A 24,650-nucleotide genomic window follows, 5' to 3' on the forward strand; every position below is an offset into this window, starting at 1 on the left:
AGGAGTAATGATTTCTGGTTCATTTGGTCCTCCCCACAGCAGCACATTTTACAGCTCTAATGGCGTTGTGCTTTTAATTTGAAATTCCAGTTGTTCATTGCTGATATACAAGAAAGTAGTTGACTTTTGTATATTAACCTTGTATCCTGCAACCTTGCTAGAGTTGCTCATCAGTTCCAGGAGTTTTTTTCTATGTAGACAATCATGTCGCCTGTGAACAAAGACAGTTTTATTGCTTCCTTCCCAAACTGTATACCTTTTGTTTCCTCTAATTGTTATTGCATTAGCTGGGACTTCTAGTATGATGCTGAATAGGAGTGGTGAGCACAGACATCCTTGTCTTATTCCTGGTCTTAGCAGGAAAGCATCTAGATTCTTACCATTAAGTTTAAAATGTTAGCTCTAGTTGAGGAAGTTCCCCTTCATTCCTGGTTTGCTGAGAGATTTTATCATGAATGGATGTTGGATTTTTGTCAAATGCTTTTTTTTTTTGCATCGATTGATATGTTCTTACGATTTTTCTTCTTTAGCCTTGTTGATGTAATGCATTATACTAATTGATTTTTTTAATGGTGGACCTGCCTTGCATGCCTGAAATAAATCATACTTGGTTATGGCATATAACTCTTTTTATACATTGTTGGATTCGATCTGCTAATATTTTGTTGAGGCTTTTTGCAACTGTGCTCATGAGAGATACTGTAGTTTTCTATTCTTGTCTTTGTCTTGTTTTGGTATTAAGATAATGCTAGTCTCATAAAATGAGTTAGGAAGTATTCTCTCTGCTTCTATTTTTGAAAGAGATTGTGGAGAATTCATATAATTTCTTCTTTAAGTGTTTGGTAGGATTCACTAGTGATTCCATCTGGGTCTGGTGCTTTCTGTTTTGGAAGGTTATTAGTGATTCAACTTATTTAATAGATATAAGCATATTCACTGATCTATTTCTCTTTGTGTGAGTTTTGGTAGATTGTATTTTTCAAGGTATTAGTCCATTTCATCTAGGTTATCAAATTTGTGAGCATAGATTTTCTAACAATATTCCTTTATTATCTTTTTAATGTCCATAGGATGAATAGTGATGGTTCCTGTTTCTTTTTTGACATTATTAATTTGTATCTTCTCTCTCTTTTTCTTAGTTAACCTGGCTAGAGGTTTACTAATTTTATTGATCTGTTAAAAGAACCAACTCTTGGTTTTGTTGATTTATTTTATTGATTTCCTGTCTTCAGTTTCATTGATTTCTGCTCTGATTTTTATTATTTATTTTCTTGTGCTTACTTTGGGATTAATTTGCCCTTCTTTTCCTAGTTTCCTAAGGTGGAAACTTAGAGGGTTGATTTTAGACCTTTCTTCTTTTCTAATATATGCATTGAATGCTATAAATTTATCTCTAAGCGCTGGTTTTGCTGCTTCTCACAAATTTTGATTTTAAATTTTCGTTTACTTCAAAATGTTTGTTAATTTCTCTTGTGACTTATTCTTTGACCCATGTGTTATTTAGAAGTGTGTCCTTTAATCTCTAAGTATTTTCGGTTTTTCCAGCTACCTTTCTGTTGTTGATTTCTAGTTTAATTCCATTACGATCTGAGAGCAAACTTTGCATGATTTCTGTTTTTTTTTTTTTTAATTGTTAAGGTGTATTTCAGGGCCCAGAATGTCATCTGTCTTTGTGAATGATCCATGTGAGCTTAAGAAGAAAGTGTAAAAAAAAAAGAAAGTGTATTCTGCTGCTGCTGTTAGATGAAGGATTCTATATTTGCCAACTTGATTCAGTTGGTTGATGCTATTTAGTTCAGCTATGTGTTTACTGATTTTCTGGTTCTGGATCTGTCCATTTCCAGTAGAGGGCTGTTGAAGTCTCCAACTATAATGGTGGGTTCATCTATTTCTCTTTGCCATTCTGTCAGTTTTCGCCTCATGTATTTTTATGCTCTGTTGTTAGGCACATACACACTAAGGATTCCTATGGCTTCTTAGAGAATTGACCCCTTTATCATTTTGTAATATACCTCTTTATCCCTGATAATTTGCCTTGCTCTGAAGTTAGCTTTTTCTGAAATTAATATAGCTACTCTAGCTTCCTTTTAATTAGTGTTAGCATGGTTTCTTATAGACAACATAGTTGGGTGTTGTATTTTTATCCACTATGGCAGTCTCTGCCTTTTAATTGGTATATTTAATAGACTATTGTTGTTTAAAGTGATTACTGATATGTTGAGTCCACATTATCTGCCATATTTGTTACTGTTTCCTATTTGTTGCCCTTGTTGTTTTCTTATTTTATCTTCCACTCTTTCTTTGCCTTCTAGTTTTAATTGACCATTTTGTATGAGTCCATTTTTCCTCCTTTCTTAGCATATTAATCATACTTCTTTCCTTTCCTTTTTATCTTTTTACTTTTTTTAGTGGTTGCCCTTATGTTTGCAATATACATTTACAACTAATCTAAGTCTCCTTTCAAATAACACAATTCTACTTCATGAGTAATAATGCAAGTACCTTATTTTCAGAGTATTCCTACTTCCTCCCTCTGTCCCTTATAACATTCCTGTCTTTCATTTCACTTATCCATAAGATATCATCACTGAATGTTGTTGCTGTTATTATTTTGCACAAACTGTTGTCTGTAGATCAATTAAGAATTAAAAAATATTTTATTTTACTTTAATTTATTCTTTCTCTACCACTCTTCCTTTTATTTTTTTTTTAATTTGTTTATTTATTTATTTATTTTTGGCTGTGTTGGGTCTTCATTTCTGTGCAAGGGCTTTCTCTAGTCGTGGTGAGTGGGGGCCACTCTTCATCGCGGTGCGCAGGCCTCTCACTGTCGCGGCCTCTCTTGTTGCGGGGCACAGGCTCCAGACGCGCAGGCTCAGTAGTTGTGGCTCATGGGCCTAGTTGCTCCACGGCATGTGGGATCTTCCCAGACCAGGACTCGAACCCGTGTGCCCTGCATTGGCAGGCAGATTCTCAACCACTGCGCCACCAGGGAAGCCCGCACTCTTCCTTTCTTTACATAGATGTGAGTTTCTGACTTCTATCGTTTTTCTTTTTTCTGAAGAATATCTTTTAACATTTCCTGCAAGGCAGGTCTACTGCTGACAAATTCCCTCAATTTTTGCTTTTCTGAGAAAAGTCTTTATTTCTTATTCAGTTTTGAAGGATAATTTCTCTGGATTCAGAATTCTTGATTGGTGGTTCTTTTCAATACTTCATATTTTTCACTCTTCTCTCTTCTTGATTGCATGGTTTCTGAAGAGAAGTCTGATGTATTTCTTATCTTTGCTCTTCTATAGGTAAGGTGTTTTGTCCTCTGGCTACTTTCAGGACTTTGTCTTTGATTTTCTGCAGTTTGGGTATTATATGCCTAGTTGTAGTATGTATGTATGTATATATTTATCCTCTTTCATGTTCTCTGAGCTTCTGGACCTGTGGTTTTTATTGCTTCATTATTGCTTCATTATTATTGCTTCAAATATTTCTTTTGCAGCTTTTCTTCTTGTTATTCCCGTTATGCGTATGTTACACCTTTTGTAATTGTCCCACAGCTCTTGATATTCTTTTCATTTTTTTCATTCTTCTTTTCTCTTGGCATTTCAGTTTTAGAAGTTTCTATTGACATTTCTTCAAGCTTGCTGATCCTTTTCCTCTGCTGTGTTCAGTCTATTGATGCATCTATCAAAGGCATTCTTCACCTTTTTTTTACAGCATTTTTCATTTCTAGTATTTCCTTTTGATTTTTTCCGTTAGTAGCCATCTGTTCTTGCATGTTGTCCACCTTTTCCAAGGCCCTTAGCATATTAATCATAGTTATTTTAAATTGGTGTTCTGAAAATTCCAACATTCCTTCCACATCTGACTCTGGTTCTGATGCTTGCTCTGTCTCTACATGCTGTGTTTTGTTTTGTTTTTTTTTTCTCCTGGTCTTTTAATATGCCTTGGAATTTTTTTTGAAAGCTGGACAATGATATACTGAGTAAAAATAACTAAAGTAAATAGGCCTTTAGTGTGAGATTTTATGTTTATCTGGATGGGGGTTACGATATGTTTACTGTTTGCTGTATCTGTATGTGTCAGAGGCTAAAATTTTCTCTAATGTCTTTGTTTTTGTCTCTCATATGTATTTGGGTTTTGCAGTTCTTATAGTTGTATTCTCCTATTGTTATTCATGAGCCCTGTTGATGTGTTAGTAAGGCATGGAGGAAGGGATGTGTTCTATAGTCCTATGATTAGGTTTCAGTCTTTTATTAAGCCTGTGCCCCCTTGGTTGTGAACTTCACAAGTGCTTCTCAGTTTTATTTTCTTTTGTTTTTTTCTCCTTTACGTGAGACAGGAAGGCTGGAGGGAGCTAGACTTCAGTTTTCCTTTCCGCTAAGTTGGTTAGGCGTTGGTAAAATAGTTTCTCTTGAGGGCCAGCCTTGTTAAAAAGAAGAGAATGCCCTGTTCATTTTCCTGCCCCTACTGGAAGCACGAGGAGATTTTTCTCTGGTCTTCACTGGGCCTTTTGGAGTTCTTAACTCTCAAATTTGTCCACAGTAAGCCTCTAGCTATTCTTCAATTACAGTTTAGGTTCTCCTACCCTGGCACTGGTTCTCAAAGAGGGTTCCACAGTGTAAGCTATGATTCTCTGTATCCGCCTGTCTGTCTCCCTAAGTTTGGGGACAGTAGTTTGTCCTGTAATCTGAGTTCTCTGATGGATCTAAGGAGAGTTGTTGATTTTCAGTTTGTTCAATTTTTTCTCATTGTGAGGATGGGAATGAGAACTTCCAAGCTCCTTATTACATGCTTGGCCAGAAACCAGAAATCCTCCTTTAATCTTTACTTGAATATGTGCATCCACCTTTTTTATTACCTTTATCAATGATGACACAGATTTGTTCCTCTGTTCTTTTCACTTCATTTTATTGCATACATTCCCTGATGCAAAAAGTTATTTATTTTAGTACATATTAATTAATCCATTTTGTATCTGTCCATGGTCAGAAATAACTTTGCCTGTTCACCACATCTGGAATGAATATACTATTCTGTGTTATTTTTAAAATCAACCCTAAAAAAACCCATTTGGAATTTATCACAATGTGGTATATGTTGTAATTGTACATTGTTTTCCTTTTTTTAAAATTTATTATTTATTTATTATTTATTTTTGGCTGTGTTGGGTCTTTGTTTCTGTGCGAGGGCTTTCTCTAGTTGCGGCAGGCGGGGGCTACTCTTCATCGTGATGTTTTCCATTTTGATATCTAGCAGTCCCTCAACTATTTACTAAAAAGTGGTTGATTCTTTCCTTATAGTTTTGTTGCTTCTGGTTTATCAGCTATTAAGTTCTTAAAATAGTGTGTGTCCACTGCTAGAATCTCTATTCTTAATCCAGTGCCATAAGGTTTTGATGATTGTTTCTTTGTAGAAGATTAAAATCTGACAGGTTATGTTTGCCATATTTACTTAAGAAAATATATACACTAGTATCCTTGCCTACTTATTCTTCCAGGTGAAGTTCACTATCAATCTTTCAAGTTATCTAAAGGATGCCATAGGGACTCTAGATTAATATATAGTTGTAATACAATTCAGATTAGTGTCTGTTTTGTTCTTGCTATATTTAGACTTTCTATCCAAGAGCATGATACTTCTTTGTTGATTTATGTCATTCTTTTTTTCCTCCTACTTGGATTTTATAAATTTTACAGTAATATTGTGTTTCAAGTGTATGTCTCTGTCATAAATAAATTATTGTATTTTCTAGTTCTATGATAGTACATGGGAATGCAGTTGTTTTTTGTCTGTTTGCCTTATAATTTCTGAATTCATTTATTACCTTTAGTTATTTTTAGTTAATATTCTTGGAGTTGTATAGATATGTATTCATGCAATCCAAACATCAAAATATATTTCTTCCTTTCCTATATGCATTCTTCACTTTTTTCCTCTTAAAGTTTTCTTTTACCATGTTAAATATAATAGGCAACAGGAGGCATCATTATCTTCCTGTATTAAGGGGAATGAGATTTTGCTTCTTGGTTTTAATTTAAATTTTCTGTATCATGTCAAGAAACAAATTTTCCACCTGGAATATTTTTAAAATATTTTAATCTGGAATAAATATAAATTTTAAAAATCTGTTCTTGACATCTGTTGAGATAATTATGGCTTTTAAAATTTTATCTGTTAGTCTGATAAATGATGTTGACAATTTCCCTTGTGATATCAGTCTTGTGTTCTTGGAATAAACTCTCCTTATTTATAGTAGGCAGATCTTTCAATGTAATGCTATATTTCAGTTTCTTAAAGTTTATTTTGGTGTTTTACTCATATATTCCAAAGTGAAAGTGATCTATAAAATATGAGTGGTGTCTTTGTCAGGCCTGGCAGGCTCTTGTCCTTGAACTTCAGGGTGCTTCTCTAGCCATCTTATTTGTCACTCTTGAAAGCCTTTCTATCAGAGTGTTATCATATTTGAAGAATCTCTGAGGGAATTCCCTGGTGGTCTAGTGGTTAGGACTTGGCACTTTCACTTCAGGGGCCTGGGTTCGATCCCTGGTTGGGGAACTAAGATCCCGCGATCTATGTGGCACGGCCAAAAAAAAAAAAAAAAGAAAGAAAGAAAGAATCTCTGAGATAAAACCGAAGAAATGCTAAGGGACAATAGCATATTATTGTTTCAATTTTAATTTCGCTGAATTTTTAAAACCCCTTTCCCCCTTTTCTTTAATAAATTATCTACTTACCAATATCTTTTGCCCTTTCATCTGTTGGGATTCAATTTTAATGATTTGAACACTCTCTTTATATATCAAGGCTATTTCTCCTTTGGAAAAGTATTTATAGGAAATATTAGTTTGTGGTTTGCTTCACTTCCACTTCCTTCATCTGTCAACACGGTCTCATCTGACTGGTTTGTCCTCTTCCTCCTTCTTACCAGTCATGAGTGTTGCCCAAGTATGGTTTCTCCATTCTGTGTTCTTTCTCTCCTTTAACAATTCTCAAAGAGTGGTCTGTGCTTCCTGAGACCCTTTCACGGGGTCTGCAAAGTCAAAACTATTTTCATGTTAGTATTAAGACTTTCTTTGCCTTTTTCATTCTCATTTTCTCATGAATATGCAGTGGAGTTTTCTAGAGGCTGTATGACAGGTGCTGATGTCATTGCTCTGGTGGCTAATGGAATATGTGTCCTCTTAAGGCAGACATTGAAAAGATATGTGGGAATTCTCTGGTGTCCAGTGGTTAGGACTCTTGAGCTTCCACTGCAGGGGGCCCGGGTTCGAACCCTGGTCAGGTAACTAAGATCTCGCAAGCAGCGTGGTAAGGCCAATAAATAAATAAATAAATAAAAGTAAGAATAAAAAATTTAAAAATCTAAAAAATTTTAAAAAAGATTTGCAAAATGCCTCTCACTAATTTTTTTTTGGAAAATGTAGATTTTTTTCCCCAAAGTTAATGTTAACATATAATGGGATGAGTATTATTATATTTAAATACATTAACAAATATTCATTTTGAATATTTCTGGGTTTTGATTTCTAATTCAGTAAATATCTATAGATAGAATCCATATAAATAAAAGCTCTTTAGGTCCCTCAATAATTTTGAAGACTAAAGGGATCCTGAGACCAAAAAGTTTGAGAACTGCTGTTCTCGCACTGCCTGCTCTGAGTTCTGTTTTTTCTCATAACCCCTACTTGTCTGTGAGGATGACTCCCAGATGAAGACCACACTGTGAGAAGAAGCACTGTTATTTCCTCCTGGGACTTTTTACTTGAAATTTTGACAGGTAGAGAAGGTGCCTTGGGCTAAGGATGGGCCCAAACCTCTGAAATAAGGCACCTCAGAGACTATTGTCCATGATTTGCATTTCATTTCTGCATCTCAAAATAAAGTAACTAAAACTGGAATTGGAGTATAAACTAGATTATTTACTGAGCTCTCTCTTTGTGTCAGGCACTTAGGAACACAGATTTAAGGCACCCTGTCCTCAAGTAGCTCAAAGTATAGTGGGTAGAAAAAGGGTGATTTTATGTATGTGCCAGTTCTTATCACCTTCAATGTTATACTTAGGATTGACTTAATGTTCTTTCTTTTAAATGATAAGACAATACTCGTATCTTGGTAGGTTGTATAATGCCTCTCTTACCCTTTTTTCCTTTCGCATCCTCCCTTTTCCACATTTGTGGTATCTGGCATATGTTACGTACACGGAATGCCATGTGCAGGTCAACAGTTATCGTTCTTGAACCAAAATAAGAAATAGAAAAGTTTATTGCTTCTTTGTGCTTGTTAGCACTGGAATATGTGATATACTTTATATTTTTATTTGAAGGGTCATGTGTATCAGCCTGCCCATTGGTTTATACATTTGCTTTTGCCAAATGGGCTAGTTGAGATGGAGGTATTAATTTGTTTGTACCAACATGTGTTGCTGTCACTAGTTAAACAAGATGCTAGTATGCCATACCACAAATTAGCACCATCCCACCCCATCCCCACCTGGCTCTTTCAGTACAACTGTTGGGAATATAAACTCCTCCTCCTCCCCTTTTCCCCCTTCTTCCTCCATCCTAAATGACCTACATTGAAACTGGAAGTGGTGAACTGCCTTCCTAGCCTTTTCATCCTCTCTTCCAGTCCACTGCGGCCACACTTACCTCCTAAAACTATGTTTTTGTCATGTTGCTCCTCAGAAACTACAGTGACTCCATTGGCTTCCCAACCATTTGCTCACATACAGCTACCCTGTCCTCTAGTCAAGCACAGATGCCAGCCTCATTCTCATCTCAAGCCTTTGGCCATTTTGCTTCCTGGTCCTCGAATACCTTCTTTCCTCCATGAAGCCTTCTCTAGCTTACAATCTCCCTTCCATTTTCTAAATGCCAATTTCACTTTTATTCTAACAGTTTAACACTTAGCTGTTGTATAATTACATTATGTGGAAGTTTCCTCCCCAACTAGATCATAAATTCCTTGAAAGCAGTGACAGGGTAACAAACGCTTTTTGTATCCTTAATCCTCTACCCTCATAGTGCAAGGCATAGATTTATTGAGTATTGGCTGTATAAATATGTTGACTGGCTATTAACCATTCCTCCCCAACTAGAATCCTCCTCAATAAGCATTTATTGAATACCTTCTCTGGAACAACACTAGAGTTGTTGTTCCACAACAACTACATTAACAAATATTCATTTTGAATATTTCTGGGTTTTGATTTCTAATTCAGTAAATATCTATAGATAGAACCCATATAAATAAAATCTCACACAAAAATGAGACCACAAAATGAGACCACAAAAATGAGAAGGATATGGTGTAGTCACAAGACTCAAGTGGAAGAGATTATGCAATCAGCATAGATGTCTGAACAAAGGGGGTGTTGAGGGAAAGCCTGTTTGAGCTGGCCCTAGATGGATTGAAGGGGATTTCACCAGGCCAAAAAGAGGATGGGGGCTGGATGGGATTTCAGAGAGAATATATGGCCTGAGCAAAGGTATGGAGGTGTAAAAGTACATGGCCTATGTGGAGTATAGCAAATCTATGGCAAGAGATAAGTCTGTCTGGGTAGATGGGATCTAGATTTGATAGGGCTCTGAATACCATACAAAGAAATGTAAACTTGACCCAAAAGGCAATGGGGAACCAGCTTATGATTTTAAGCAAGAAGGTGATAAAAGGCACTGAAAGTGTCAGCTATGTAATGCAGATATCAACCAAACATTTTCCCCTGTTTGCCCTCCCCCCATAACCCTTCACTGTATGACAAGCCCTATAGTAATCCACTAGTTGGGATAATAAATCAAATCCTGTTACTTTGTTCCTGGTCTGCCCTAAATTCTGGCTCACCTCAGGCTTGTGACCATCTAGAGGTTTGATTTATTCCAGATGTGCCATTCTCTGGACTGACATGTCATAGGGAAGCCCCAGAGTGTTATGGAAAGAGCAATAGGCTTGGAGTTCAACTAAATGCAGGATCAAATCTCAACTTTGAGGGACTTTAAACTATTTCCTCATTATTCTGCTGCTTTAACTTTTTGTCTGGAACTTTTTTATATCTGCAAAATAAAACCAAAGACTACCAGAATGGATTATCCACGGGCAAAATATCACTTTGAGTTTTACTGATTATGTTTTTTTTCTTTGTTGAACTCCAGTTTGTTGCATGTTTTGCTTGATCTGCTTGCTGCTTCTAATTTTCTTTTGTTGACCCTTTATTTCTATGTACTTATTAAAGAAGCACTTTATAACCCAGACACTGAACCAGATAGCTGTTCCATGAAATGTTTGAAATGAGGCAGCTCAATTTAGCTGGATTGTTCTGTGTCAGTGGGTTGCAGGAAGGAGTTTGTAAGGTCCTAATAGGGAAACGGAAGAGATTTCCAGCTTCTCCTTTGTTGAGTCTTCATCTTGTAGCGTCATTATTTTGTTTTAATGAATTCCCAGAACAATAGGTACACCTTCTGAAAATATGACTACAGGACGTATTCCAAAGCCAAATATAAATTATTTTTGGACTCCCCATACTTTTTCTTCCTATGATTTGTGTGGCTAATGTAGAGTTGCTGGAACTGTGTATTTTAAATCATTTCCTGAATGAAGCACATAACCAGTGAAGAGAGAGGGAAAGGATTCTGCATCGTTTTGCAAATTTTCTTGCCTACTTTCAGTGCTAGTCACTGGAATTCACGGGCGTTGGATGAATTTAAACAGAAAGAAAATCTCTCAAGTTCTTCTCATCAGCTAAAATGGTGCTCGTTTTCTGTTAAGATTTCTAGAAACCTGGAATACCTACTTTTGAGATTGCTTTTATAGGTTTGTTGAACGTAGTAAATCCCAGAGTTAGACAAATATTAAGTGTAACTATTGACTCTGATGCCACCTATATTTAAAAGGGAAAGTTGATGTGAGGGGTGAGGGCAGGAAACATGCCTTGTTTGGATTTTGTTATTTGTGTTTAGGCTAATGTTATTTCTGCTTGTTTTTCATTTTCATCCTGTTGAGTTTGAAGAAGCAACAGAAGTGTCAAATGGAATTCTTGGGAATTAAGGACTGGAGCTTGAGATAGAGATGAGGGCTAGAGATAGTAGATTTCCTTAAAGGATAAGATAAAGTAACTCAGAGTAAGGCAGGTAAGGATCTGTTATCTCAGTCAGATCGAGAGCAAAGTAGAGAGACTAATTTTTTTCTTAAATAAAGATTAAAGACACTTCTTCCTGGATGACAGGAGGGAAGACTGAGAGATTCAGAATTTCCTATGTGTCGTTGGTAATAGGAAAAACCTGCTAAGGATCCTGTGGTAGTCAGGTTAGACTCGGAAGCGGCAGCAGAGGCCGCTTTTGTCACCTTCTTGCTTAGACTCATAATTCAGAGGAATTCGTGTAAATGCATTTTTGCAGGTGGTGTGCTCAGAGAAGGGGCATGAAGGAAGCAGGATAGAGCAGGAGGAAGTCTAGTGAGGATGAAGGATTGGCTGGCAGCGAGGGAGCTGGGCTGAAGATGCAAAGCATGGATTCTTAGTATCCTAGGAAACATTTGATCCACATAGGAAGGTTAGAGATTTTGTAGCTGAGGGAATGGTTTTATGATAGATAATTTTCTAAATTATTAGTACCTCTGGGTAAATGACCCTACCTTCTCCACCTGACCATTATGTCACCATGGAAGCATGGTAATGTTCCTGGAGAACCTGTTGTTTAGATTCATGTCTGCACAGAGTTCAAGCTATTGGTGTATACTAAAGAAGGTTGTTGAGAATGTGTTTCTTTTATTTATATTCATCCTTATCCATAAGTGAATGGCAGATTTCCCTTGGAATATCTGTTCTCTTGATTTCAGTCATCACCTTGATGTTGATAACTCCCAAGTCTTTGCCTCTCAGTCTTCATCTCATCTGGCCTACCCAGCATCATTTCTGTATCTGTCCCACTATCCCACAATGCTTCATACATAATAGGTGGTTCATAAATGTCACTCATGCTGACCTTCTCCATCAGGCTGACCTCTTTATCATAAGTGAGATGTTGTGAAATTGAACACATGATTTGGAGCTTACCGTTTTTTAAAAACACTAACTGGGCAAGTTACTTAGTCTCTCTGAGCTTTGGTTTCCTCATCTGCACTAGGAGTGCTAATGCCACAGCTTAGGAACGCTGGAAAAATTAAGTGAAAGAGTTCACTTTAAGCACATGACGCAGGGCCTGAAAATTAATTGAAGTCCTGGTAAATGTTGGTTCTTTCTCCTTTATGCTCAATGTTTAAAATATTTAATTTAACTGCTGTGATTGCAATTTTTTAGGCCTAACATTTAATTAATTAATTTTAATTAATTAATTAATTAACTATGGCTGTGCGGGGTTATCATTGCAGTGCACGGGCTTCTCTAGTTGTGGCGCACAGGCTCTCCAGTTGCAGTATGTGGGATCTTAGTTCCCCGACCAGGGATCAAACCCGGGCCCCCTGCATTGGGAGCACAGAGTCTTAACCACTGGACCACCAGGGAAGTCCCCCTAAAGTTTAATTTAAAGTATTTGGTCTTTACCACATTCTCACACATAATTCTGATAACCCAGAGTAAGAAGTTTCTTAAAAGAGTATTATTTAGGGCTTCCCTGGTGGTGCAGTGGTTAAGAATCCGCCTGCCAATGCAGGGGACACGGGTTCAAGCCCTGGTCCGGGAAGATCCCACGTGCCGTGGAGCAACTAAGCCTGTGCGCCACAACTACTGAGCCTGTGCTCTAGAGCCCGTGAGCCACAACTACCGAGCCTGCTTGCCACAACTACTGAAGCCCACACACCTGAAGCCCATGCTCCACAACAAGAGAAGCCACCGCAATGAGAAGCCCGCGCACCACAACAAAGAGGCGCCCCCACTCGCTGCAACTAGAGAAAGCCTGCACACAGCAACGAAGACCCAACGCAGCCAAAAATAAAATGAATGAATGAATGAATGAAATTTTAAAAAAAGTATTATTTGCCTAATCGAATAGAACTTTGTTGACTATGAAACTTGATGAAGATTTCATCAAAAACTGGGGTGGGGAGCTGCAGGGCTAGATAAAGTTGGCTGTAATGCTGTTTGTTTTTTTTTTAAAGAAGATCAATATACTAAGATTTTTTTGAATAAAATTTTATGATCTGAAGATTCCCACTTGGGATGTGGAAAGTGTTTCATCTTTAATATTAAATTCTTGAGCAGAGAGCAACATTGAACAGCACAGTATGCCTCTTTTTCCCAGTATTTCTGTGCATCTATATTGCGTTAAGAACTCTGGGAGAGCCAGAGGCATAAAATAATATTTTTCCACTCCCAGATGGCTAGCACATTTCTCAATACTGCTGTCTAGTTTTTATTTCAAGTTTTTATTTGCTTGTGAACTCCCTTGAGTTTTGTATGCATGTCCTCATTTGATTTGCTTATTTGCAATGGTTCTCAAAAAACCAATATCAACTACATGGTAAGGGTAGCGGTATGTTATATCTGGAGGGTAACTGACTGTGCTAAGTAGTTTGTATGTCTATACTGTCAAAATAAGAGCACGAAAGAGGACATACGAATAAGTGGTAACCCAAAAGGTGAAAACTACCCAAATGTCCATCAACTGATAAATGGGTAAATAAAATGTGGTATATCCATACAATGGGTATTATTCAGTTCTAAAAAGGAATGTAGTACTGATACATGCTACAGCATGGATGAGCCTGGAAAAAATTATGAGAAGTGAAAGAAGCCAGACACAAAAGCCCGCATCTTATATGATTACATTTATATGAAATATCCAGAATCAGCAAATCACAGACACAGAAAGAGAATAGAGGTTATAAGGGTCTGGGGTGGGAGGGAGATGGGAAGTTATGTTTACTGGGTAGTGAGTTTCTGTTTGAGATGATGAAAAATTTCTGGAAATGGATAGTGATGATTGCACATCATTGTAAATGTGCTAAATGCTACTGAATTGCCAGTTTAAAACGGTTTAAATGGTAAATTTTATGTTATGTGTATTTACCACAATAAAAAAAGAATAAGTGGTAAGGGGCTTGGAGGTCAGTGTAATAAGCCTCCTGTTTTTTTTTTTTTCTGTGCAGGAGCCATGGATAACAGAGGCTTTCAGCAGGGGAGTTTCAGTAGCTTCCAGAGCAGCTCCAGTGATGAGGACTTGATGGACATACCAGGGACAGCTATGGATTTCTCCATGAGAGATGACGTTCCTCCCTTAGATGGAGAAATAGAAGGTATCATTACTGCTGATGACAATTTATCTTTTTAAAAATTATTTCCAATGTACATACAATAACATTTATTTATCTCCTGGCACACAGTCCTGTGAATTTTAACACATGCATAGATACTTGTAATAACCACCACCGACAGGATACAGAACAGTTCAACACCCCCAGAGAATTCCTTCTTATTACCCTTTGCAGTCAGACCTCACCCACCCCCAAGCCCTGGTAACCACTGATTTGTTCTCTGTCCCATAGTTTTTCCTTTTTGAGAATGTCATATACATGGAGTCACATAGTTTCAACTTCTGAGACTGACTTCACTCACTGAGCTTAATGCCTTGGAGATTCATTTAAGTTGTTCATTCCTTTCTCTTGCTGAGTTGTATACCCCAGAGTGGGATCACTGGATTGTGTGATCAATGTATGCTGAACTTTGTAAGTAACTGCCAAACCATTTTCCAGAGTGGCTGTACCATTTTGCATTTGAACTAGCCATGTATGGTAGTTCTTCCCCTTGTTCTGCTCTTAGTATTTTCAGTAATTTTAATTTTAACCATTCTAACAGCTATGTAGTGTTATCTCATCATGGTTTTAATTTCATTTCCCTAATGGTTTATGATGTTGAACATCATTTCATGTGCTTAATTTGCCAACCTTATATCCTCTTCGATGAAGTGTCTGTTCAAATCCTTTCCCCTTTTTATAATTGTTTTCTTATTATCTGGAATATATTTATAAAATGAGAATTCCCCTTATCTATTATTTGGTTATGTAGTAACGTCATTCTCTTCATTGGCTGCATACAATTTCATGGTGTAGCTGTACCATAGTTTACTTAACCAAGCTTCTATTGATGCACATTTCAATTGCTTCCAATCTCTTGCTATTACGAACAGTGCCACAATGGACAACCATGTGCATGTGCGTGTGCGTGTGCGTGTGCGTGTGTGTGTGTGTGTGTGTATCTTTTAAGTGTATGAGAGCATTTCTGTAGCATGAGCGTGTAAGAGTGCTTATTTCCCCTTTCACCAGCCTTGCTGGTGCTAAATATTATAATTCTTTTTTCATCTTTGCAATATGATAAATAAATAAGTACATCCCTATTATTGTTTTAATTTTCACTTTTTAAAATTAATGAGCTTGAGCATATTTTCATGTTTATTAACCATTTAAGTTTCTTTTTCTGGGGAATTCCCTGGTGGTCCAGTGGTTAGGACTTTGCACTGTCACTGCAGAGGGCTCGAGTTCAATCCCTGGTCAGGGAACTAAAATCCCACAAGCTTCACGGTGTGGCCAAAAAAAATTTCTTTTTCTGGAAGTTTCCTGTTCATATGATGTTCCTGTTTTTCTAATGGGCTGATTATCTTTTCTTATTTTTTTATAAGAGCCCTTTATATTATTACTATTAATCTTTTGTCTAATGTAGGTTGAATATGTATATTTTCTATTTCTGGTTTGCCTTTGTTATCTTTGTTTTTTTAATCTACAAATATTTTAAAATTTTTGTATAGCTAGGTATATAACCCTTTTCTTTTATGACTTCTGAGTTTCTTGTTGTAATTAGAAAGGACTGTATCACTTTAAGATTAAATTTATATACTTTATTGTCTGGTTCTTTAAGTGATTGGGATTGCCATTCTCAAAGTGAAATCAGGGGACAAGAAACTACTATCAGAATTCATTATTTAGCAAATTTGTATTAAGGGCCTATGACATTACAGATACTTTGCTAGGTTCTGGGAATTAGCAAGGCTTTAAGGCACCATCCCTGCCTTCATGAAGTTGATTCTAGCTAGCCTAACAGACACATAAGTACTTATGATAGTACCTACCTCTTAAGAGTTGTTTTCAGGATTAAATGAGATAATAACATATAAAGTGCTTATGTACCCAGCATAGAGTTAATGCTCAATAAAATGTTAGCTATCATAATCATCATCATTATTATGTCTATTATAACCCTATATCATAAGGACTTAGCAGAGGACGCATTCTGTGTTTGTGTGTGTGTAGGATTGGAAAAAATTTCACAGAAAAGGTGTGTTTGAGAAGGGCCTTGAAAGGTAAGTTATTTGGTAGGAGGAAGAGCATTTGAGGCAGAAAGCAAGCTTTTACAGAGGTAGCAACAGGCATAATATACAGAGGTATAAAAAGGCAGAATATAAGCCCAAATAAGTAAATTGGGGCCTGAATGTCATGCTAAGAAGTTTGAATTAACCTTATTGTCACTGTGAGGACAAAACTCCTTCACATACTCATTCAACAAATACTTTTCAAGCACCTGGTGTGAACCAGGTACTGCTATAGGCACTGGGAATACAGTGGCAGGATTAACATAGATAAGATCCAAGCTGATCTGGAATTTAGATCTAGTTGGGTAAATAAGCAGATTCCCTAGTTAATTACACATTGTGATAAGTACAAGGATGGAAATAAACTGAATGACAATAGATGATAACTGGGGAACACCACAGTAGTTGGAAAGGTCAGGGAAGGCTCCTCTGAGGGGAGGTGCCCAACTTGGGATGAATATACAGGTAAGAAAACCACAGGTTCAAAAGGATAACAAGAAATTTGCCTGGTAAAGGTACCTCAGGGCCGTGACAGTAGAAGAGAACCCCTGAATTGAAAGTTCATAAAAGAAAGGTATTCATGGTTTGGTATTTAGTGGGTTTTCCTATTTGCCTACTAATATAAAAGGGACATGTGTGTGTCATGTCCATTTATGAGTACTTACAACCATAGTGAGTCAGTCATACCAATTACTGGCTCTAGTGAAGTGGTCAGTTAGGGTATCCATTAGCTTAAACTGGCTACCTCTACTTAAGCCTTCTGGCTAAACCGGAGTGATTTAGCTTAGTTATCGTCATTGCTTCTAATGAAAAGTGATTTCATATGGCATCTGTATGACCAAAGTAGTTTTTCTGTGTTCACGTTGCTCTCGGTAGGTGATTGGGGCAAGTATCCATTATTCCTATTTAATAAACTAGAAAACTGAGGCAGACAAGATTTTGACATTGCTTATGACCGTGGAATATAGTTTTACGTGAGTAGTCCTTCACCACTTTTCACTAGCCTTTACAGGAGAATTACTACTTGTGGTTTCCAAGGTCTGACCATATAATAATGAGGCTGTTTTCCATGAGCCACACACAAAAATCAGTCCACTTACAATACTCCGTAGTGATATAATTTTCTTGCTTTGCTTTTTAATTGTTCTTATTTTATTTAATGTTTTCACATGGGATTTCCTAGTGAACACAACAACAACAACAGAAAAAAAAGGTCATAAAGTCCTTGATATTTGGTGGTGAAACTGTGCATAAAATATTACATTTTGTACCAAGCACAATGGCACGTACTAAAAAGATTAGTTAAAAGGAGCTTGAAAGGCAGTAGAAGTGGTCCTTGTTTTCCAGATGGCTGGAGGGATTGATTTATGAGTAATGAATAAATAAATTATGCATGGCATGGTTAAATGCATCTGAGGTAGTGTTATAGTAGTCTGTAAATTAGAAGAAACATAAACACAGAGATCTGAAAGAAGGGGAGGAGGAGGCAAATAGAAAAAGGGTTTGAGTAACAGGAAAAAATTCAGAGCTATTCTCATAGTCCATCTGTTCTCACTTGCCTGCCTCCGCAGCCTGGAACTCCTGGTCAGCAATTCAGCAATTCATTCATTTCTGGAACACCCAGATACGAACTGTGTTGTTTTGGTGATGTTCTTCGATTCTCTTTTCCCCCTCGCTTCCTTGTCTTTCTACCTAGCATGCCTTGCTGCTACTCCCTGACTGTAGAATGAGGAGACATTCCTGGCAAGAGAGCAGCACAGGTAAAGGCACACAGCAGCATGAGAGAGCGTCTTCTGCTCAAGAAACAGAGTCTGTGTGTCTGAGGCCTGAGACTCCAAGGGTGGGGGTGGTGACAGTTGGAGCAGGATATAGGTTGGGAGATCTAGTTAGAAATCTAGGTGGGGTCCAGATTGTCTGCGCTTTTGGACCTTATCTTGTAACCAAGGGGTCACCAAATGATTGAAAAGCAGAGGAATGATGTGATCAGATTGGTGTTTTAGAGAATTTATGGCAATCTGGAAGATGGATTCAGGGGAAGAGTATGCTGGAGACTGGAAGACCAGTTAAACTGTTATTTTTGAACAATCTAGGCAAAAGAGCAAAGGCCTGAATTAAGGCAGCAGGAAATGGAGAGGGGGAAAGAATAAGTTCTGGAGAAGTTTCAGAGTGGGGATCAATAGGACCAATTAGACATGGAGAATAAACCAGAAGAGTCACAGATGACTTCAAAGCCCAGGTGCAGTATGAGCAGGCCATTTCCCCCTCACGTGTGAGAACGTGCCCAGACCACCCCTGCCAGCCTCAGCATAACCTCCTGATGTCCCAGGGAAGGGAAAAACTTTTAAAATGAAAAACATGACGGTACATGAAATCCACCATGGAAGCTGTGAAACAGTTCTGTTTGTTCTGCCCCGCTGTAAAAAGAGATCATAGTATTCCTTCAGAGAGAAACAGAAAACACCTTGGGCTTCAGCTCATGGAGAACCCTCCCTTCATCATCTCAGTTAGGCTCTCCCAAACTGACTCATTTGTGTGGATGGTGCCAGGAGGAGAAGGAAGGGGAATCTGGGAACTGTCACCCTCATAATATTCAAACTTCCCTATAACGCTTAGCCTAGGAGAATGGCAATTGTTATCGCTGCTTTTTGAGCTTGAAAAAAAGAAAAAGTAGCCCTTATCAAAAGCTCTGTGGGGCCATAAACCTCACCTGTTTTAATATGCTGACCCCATAAAATGAGGCCTATGATGATGGGCCACAGGCTTTAAAGGCTTCCTTTAGGTTCCTTAATGGGAAAATACCTGGTCAGATTTCAGAATGTGTGCCCTCTAATCTCTCCCCCATTTATATATTTATATTTTTGTCTTAAGTATATGTTTTATTCAGGTCTACTGAGTTTTTACCTAATGTCCCATCCAGGACACCGCATTACATTTAGTCGTCATGTCTCCTCGGGCTCCTCTTGGCTGTGATGGTTTCTTAGACTTTCTTTGTATTTGGTGACCTTGACAGTTTTGAGGATTACTGGCCAGGTATTTGTAGAATGTTGCTAAGTTGGGATTTGTTTGATGTTTTTCTCATAATTGGACTGGGGCTTAGGGGAAGAAGACTAGAGGTAAAGTGTCATTCTTACCACATCATATCAAAGGTATATACCATCAATATGACTTATCACTGCTGATGTTCACCTTGATCACCTGGCTGAGGTAGTGTTTGTCAGTTTTCTCCACTGTGAAGTTACTCTTTTTTCATCCTTTCCATAATGTGTTCTTTGGAAGGAAGTCACTGCGTAGCTGACACTTAAGATTAAGGAAGTTATTCTCTACCTCCTTGAGGGTGAAGTATCTACAGACACTATTTGGAATTGTTCTTCATCGGAGATTTCTCTATTCTCTCTCAGTTATTTATTCAATCACTTATTTATATCAGTAGGGACTCATCTGTTTAATACTTTGGGCTATAATCCATTATTACTTTATTTTATTCAAATTTTTCTAACTTTGCATTTGGAGCTCTTTCAGTTGGCTCCGTCTCCCTTTGACATACCCCTGTCACTGTGCAGGTTTCTTGAGCACTTATTTACTTTCTGGTACTACAATATGCTCCAGGCCCATGTTATATATTTCCTGCCTCAGTCCTAGAATCAGCCTCTTCTCCAAGGAGCCCTAGTTCCTTTCAGCGGAGATTGGTATTAGAAACCAAGATCTGGGCACGAGGTGTGCTTTTTTCTATTGGGGCGTTGTTGCTTCTAGGCCCTCTCAGTAAGGAAATATAAATATATGTGTATACTGACCCACGTATTTACACATATCTGTAAATAGATAGATTATCTGTATGTAACTATCTGCCTCTATATTAAGCTAAACTTGAGATCATACTAGTGTCTCTAATTGTAATCCGTTACCACATGGATCATTCTTGCCTCCTCCCCTTGCTTGTCTGTAACCTGCCCCTCCAGGTAGTGAGAAATGTGGCTCCCACCATTCACCATCCAATATTTAACTGTTCATTTCCAGTGTACGTGCATGGTTTCAAATTGTTAACCCATACCCTCCGTGGGAAACTACTTTATCGACTCCAGTAAAGTGCTTGTACAAAATTCTTTTGCCTTTAGTCTTACAAACTCCACTCATTTCCAGTTACTTGGGTCAGCATCTTTTTCCTTTACCCCTTTAGTGAGGCTGTTTCACAAATTTGTAATATAATTGGATTCTTTTGCCACATTCTGCATTCCATCCTGGGATTTTTTTTTTTAATTGCATACATTAAGGTTCACTCTTTTTTTTTAAAATAAATTTATTTATTAATTTATTCATTTATTTTTGGCTGTGTTGGGTCTTCGTTTCTGTGCGAGGCCTTTCTCCAGTTGCGGCGAGCGGGGGCCACTCTTCATCGCGGTGCGCGGGCCTCTCTCTATCGCGGCCTCTCTTGTTGCAGAGCACAGGCTCCAGACGCGCAGGCTCAGTAGTTGTGGCTCACGGGCCTAGTTGCTCCGCGGCATGTGGGATCTTCCCAGACCAGGGCTCGAACCCGTGTCCCCTGCATTGGCAGGCAGATTCTCAACCACTGCGCCACCAGGGAAGCCCACGTTTCACTCTTTGTGCTGTAAAGCTCTATAGATTTTGGCCAATGCATAGTGACCTGTATCCACTATTACAGTATCATGCAGAATAGTTTCACTGCCCTAAGAAATCCCCTGTGTCTTACCTATTCAGCGTCCTTTCTTCTGAGCCCCTGGCAACCATTGATCTGTTTTCATCTTTATAAATTTGTCTTTTCCAGAATGTCTTTATAAATGGAATCATACAGTACATAGACTTTTCAAATCGGCTTCCTTCACTTAGCAGTATGCATTTAAGGTTCTTCCATGTCTTTGTGTGGATTGATAGCTCATTCCTTTTCATCCCTAAATAATATTCCATTGTCCGGCTATACCACAGTTTGTCTATTCATTCACCTACCTACTATAGGACATCTTGGTTTCTTCCAACTTTTGGCAATTACGACTAAAGCTGCTATAAACATCTGTGTGTAGGTTTTCCTGTGGGCGTAAGTTTTCAAGTCAGTTGGGTAAATATATAGATGCAATTTCTGGATTATATGGTAAGACTATGTTTGGTTTTATAAGAAATTGCCCAACTGTCTTCTAAAGTGGCTGTACCATTTTGTATTCCCACCAGCAATGAATGAGAGTTCCTGTAATTCCACATCCTTGTGAGCAATTGGTATTGTCAGTGTTTTAGGTTTTAGCCATTCTAATAGGTGTGCAGTGGGATCTTGTTGTTAATTTGCATTACCCTAATGACAAATGATGTTGAGCATCTTTTCATTTGCTATTTGCCATCTGTATGTCTTCTTTGGTGATGTTTAGATCTTTTGATTTTAGCTCTTTCTTCTTTTCTAATATATACATTTAATATTATAAATTTCTAAGTACTGCTTTTTGCTGTATCCCACAAATTTTGTTATGTTGTATTTTCATTTTCATTTACTTCAAAATGTTTTAAAATTTGTCTTCAGACTTCTTTGACCCATGGGTTATTTGGAAGTATGTTGCTTAATTTCCAGGTATTTGGTCATTTTCCAGCTATTTTTCTGTTACTGGTTTCTAGTTTAATTCCCTTGTGTTAGGATTTATGTTAAACTGGCTAGGAGTTGGGCTTTGTTTAATGTTTGGTGTAATTATTGGTGCCAGGGGTTAAATTCCTGTAGTGTCCTTGTTTTTGTCTCCCCTCTTGATTTTGAGTTTCCTTAGGTACAATTCCTTGAAAGAGATTCTGTGTCTTGCAGCTGTAATCCACTGTTTTTAAGATATGGGAGCCCCATTGGTATGGTTGTATGGTATGGGGGAGCAGGTTATTTTATAATCTTCTGATTAAATTGCAGTGTCTGTTGGACCTGTGTCTTGTGTCTTTGACCTTCACAAAGTGTAATCCGGTGGTATAGCTTTTTGTTCTCCCTGCCCCCTACTCCTGTCTCTGACCTCAGCATTCCCAGCCCATTTCCAGGAAGCCCAGACCCCTACTGACTTTGCTTTTTTCCCTTAGGTGAGACTAAAAGGGTCGGGTTGGGGCTGGAGAGGGAAGAATGCCCTTCCCCCAACTGGGATAAGGCTCAGGCAAAGTATTTTCCCCTGGAGCATAGGCCTTTGTTACAGAGACAGGTCTGGCCTATTTCACAGTGATACCTCTTCACTTCTCCTCCTCAGAGCTAGGAGGACATGTTTCTTAGCTCTTCACTTTGAGAACCTGGTAGGGTTCCTGGAGATAAAACCCACCGAAGTACAGGCTCAGGAGTTCCTTACTCTCACACAAGTCCACACACAGCCTTCAGCAATTCGTCAAAGTTGCCATTTAAGTAGCCCTACCAGTTATGGTTCTAGCGGTTTCTACTCCAGGTAAGCAGATCTCTCTGTGTCTTTTTGGATAAGCCTGTCTCTTCAGGTTTGGGGGTCAGAGTTTTCCTTGCAGCAATTCTCCGGTGGGTCCAAGAAAAGTTATTGATTTTTCAGTTTGTCTAGCTTTTTCTTGCTGTATGAATGGGAGCAACAACTTTTTTAATTTGTTGTTTTTTTAATTGAAGTATAGTTAATTTATAATGTTGTATTAGTTTCAAGTGTACAGCAAGACAACTTCTCAGCTTTTTACTTGCCAGAGCTGAATCTGGAAGCTCCCCATTTATTTTCTAATTAGTGAGACCACTTTGGTCCCCTCTCAAAGGGAGAAAAAAATTAGAGGGCGTTTGGCCTCTAATAAATCCTGAGTGGATTATTATGAACCTCACCTTGTTCCAATTTAAGGCATTATGTGGTAGAGGAGAGGGTTGCTGTGATGTTTCAGGAGTGTGTGCTGGGTGTTTCTGGGGTCTGTGGCTAGCAGGTACTCCAGAGGTACTGTGGCCATGTTGGTATAGCTCTAGTTAGGCACAGACCGGAAGTGTTGGGTCCCAGGTTGTGCTCTACTTCACTGCTCAGCTGAATCTTAACTTTTCTAAGGATTGGTAGTACCATTTATTGATCTTGCCAGAAGGGTATTCTGTGATAACTATGCAATCAAAATACCATTTGGAATTCCTCAAAGCTAATGTCTTCTCAGAAGTCATTCAACACAATGTACGAATGACCCACAAATAATCATTGCTAAAATTATAGAGTATGAGAGCGGGAAAGGACCGTAAAAATCATACATGCTGATATGCCCTCATTTTTACAGATGGGGAACCTGAAACCTACAGAGGTTAAGGCAGTTGCCCAGGGTGACACAATTAGTGAGTTATGGAGCTAGGGTTGGAATCTGTATCTTCTCACTGCTGGACAATGGGTCTGATCACAAAGACTGACTGACTGACTGACTGACTATTTATTTATTTATTTATTTATTTATTTATTATTTATTTATTTATTTATTTATTTATTTATGGCTGCGTTGGGTCTTCGTTGCGGTGCGCGGGCTTCTCATTGTGGTGGCTTCTCTTGTTGTGGAGCACGGACTCTAGGCACGTGGGCTTCAGCAGTTGCGGCACGTGGGCTCAGTAGTTGTGGCATGCGGGCTCTAGAGCACAGGCTCAGTAGTTGTGGTGCATGGGCTTAGTTGCTCCACGGCATGTGGGATCTTCCCAGACCAGGGATGGAACCTGTGTCCCCTGCATTGGCAGGAGGATTCTTAACCACTGAGCCACCAGGGAAGTCCTCCCATTGACTTTCATGTAAAAATTCAGTAAGTCATCTTCCTCTTGGTGCTTTCCTCCTAGTGTTCTACAGAAACTGTCACCTGCTTTGTTTCTAAATACCCCATTGGTCTGCCTCTCAGAATGGAAGTCTTCCCTTTGCAATGTCTTGTCTCTACTCTTCTAGCTGCATTATCATTATTTTTCTTTTTAGAAACACTTATATAACACATAAATACACCTCACTGTTAAAGATTCAAACAATACACATGTATATAAAATGTGAAAGTCCGCTCACTACTTCCCACTCCAGAGATAACCCTTCAAAATAACTCAGTTATGACCCTTTCACTTCTTTTTCTATCCAGTTAACACAGAGACACACACTTTAATTTTTTAAAAAAATCTACTTATTATTTTGTAACTTGCTTTTATCACATAGTAAGTTTGGGAGATTTTTCTATTTTAGTACACATCAGTCTACTTCTTTCCTTATGCTATTCCCCCATTACTGGACTCTTTCATTGTTTCCAGTGCTGCAGTGAATAGCATACATACATTGGTGTGCACAGGTACAAGTGTTTCCTTAAGAGCAATTCCTAGATTATATATATGTGTGTGTGTGTGTGTGTGTTTAACTGTTGTTTTTTGTTGTTGTTGTTCATGACATCACACTATTCCCATGAATCCAAGAAGAATCT

General features: G+C 38.2%; 1 protein-coding gene and 1 non-coding gene across 3 annotated transcripts in view; both read left to right on the forward strand.

Moving 5' to 3' along the window:
• Nucleotides 1-24,650, forward strand: part of CLCN5 (chloride voltage-gated channel 5) — a 154,471-nt gene that overhangs the window by 93,545 nt on the left and 36,276 nt on the right. For both annotated transcript variants that reach the window (XM_068534132.1, XM_068534133.1), the window contains exon 3: nt 14,074-14,220. In XM_068534132.1, the coding sequence (XP_068390233.1) occupies nt 14,074-14,220 (147 nt within the window). The remainder of the gene's footprint in view (nt 1-14,073; nt 14,221-24,650) is intronic.
• On the forward strand, nt 15,407-15,479 carry TRNAD-GUC (transfer RNA aspartic acid (anticodon GUC)). The gene has a single exon. It is a non-coding gene; the product is annotated as a tRNA-Asp (tRNA).

The sequence above is a fragment of the Eschrichtius robustus genome, chromosome X (assembly GCF_028021215.1).
Source record: "Eschrichtius robustus isolate mEscRob2 chromosome X, mEscRob2.pri, whole genome shotgun sequence".
Taxonomy (NCBI): Eukaryota; Metazoa; Chordata; class Mammalia; order Artiodactyla; family Eschrichtiidae; genus Eschrichtius; species Eschrichtius robustus.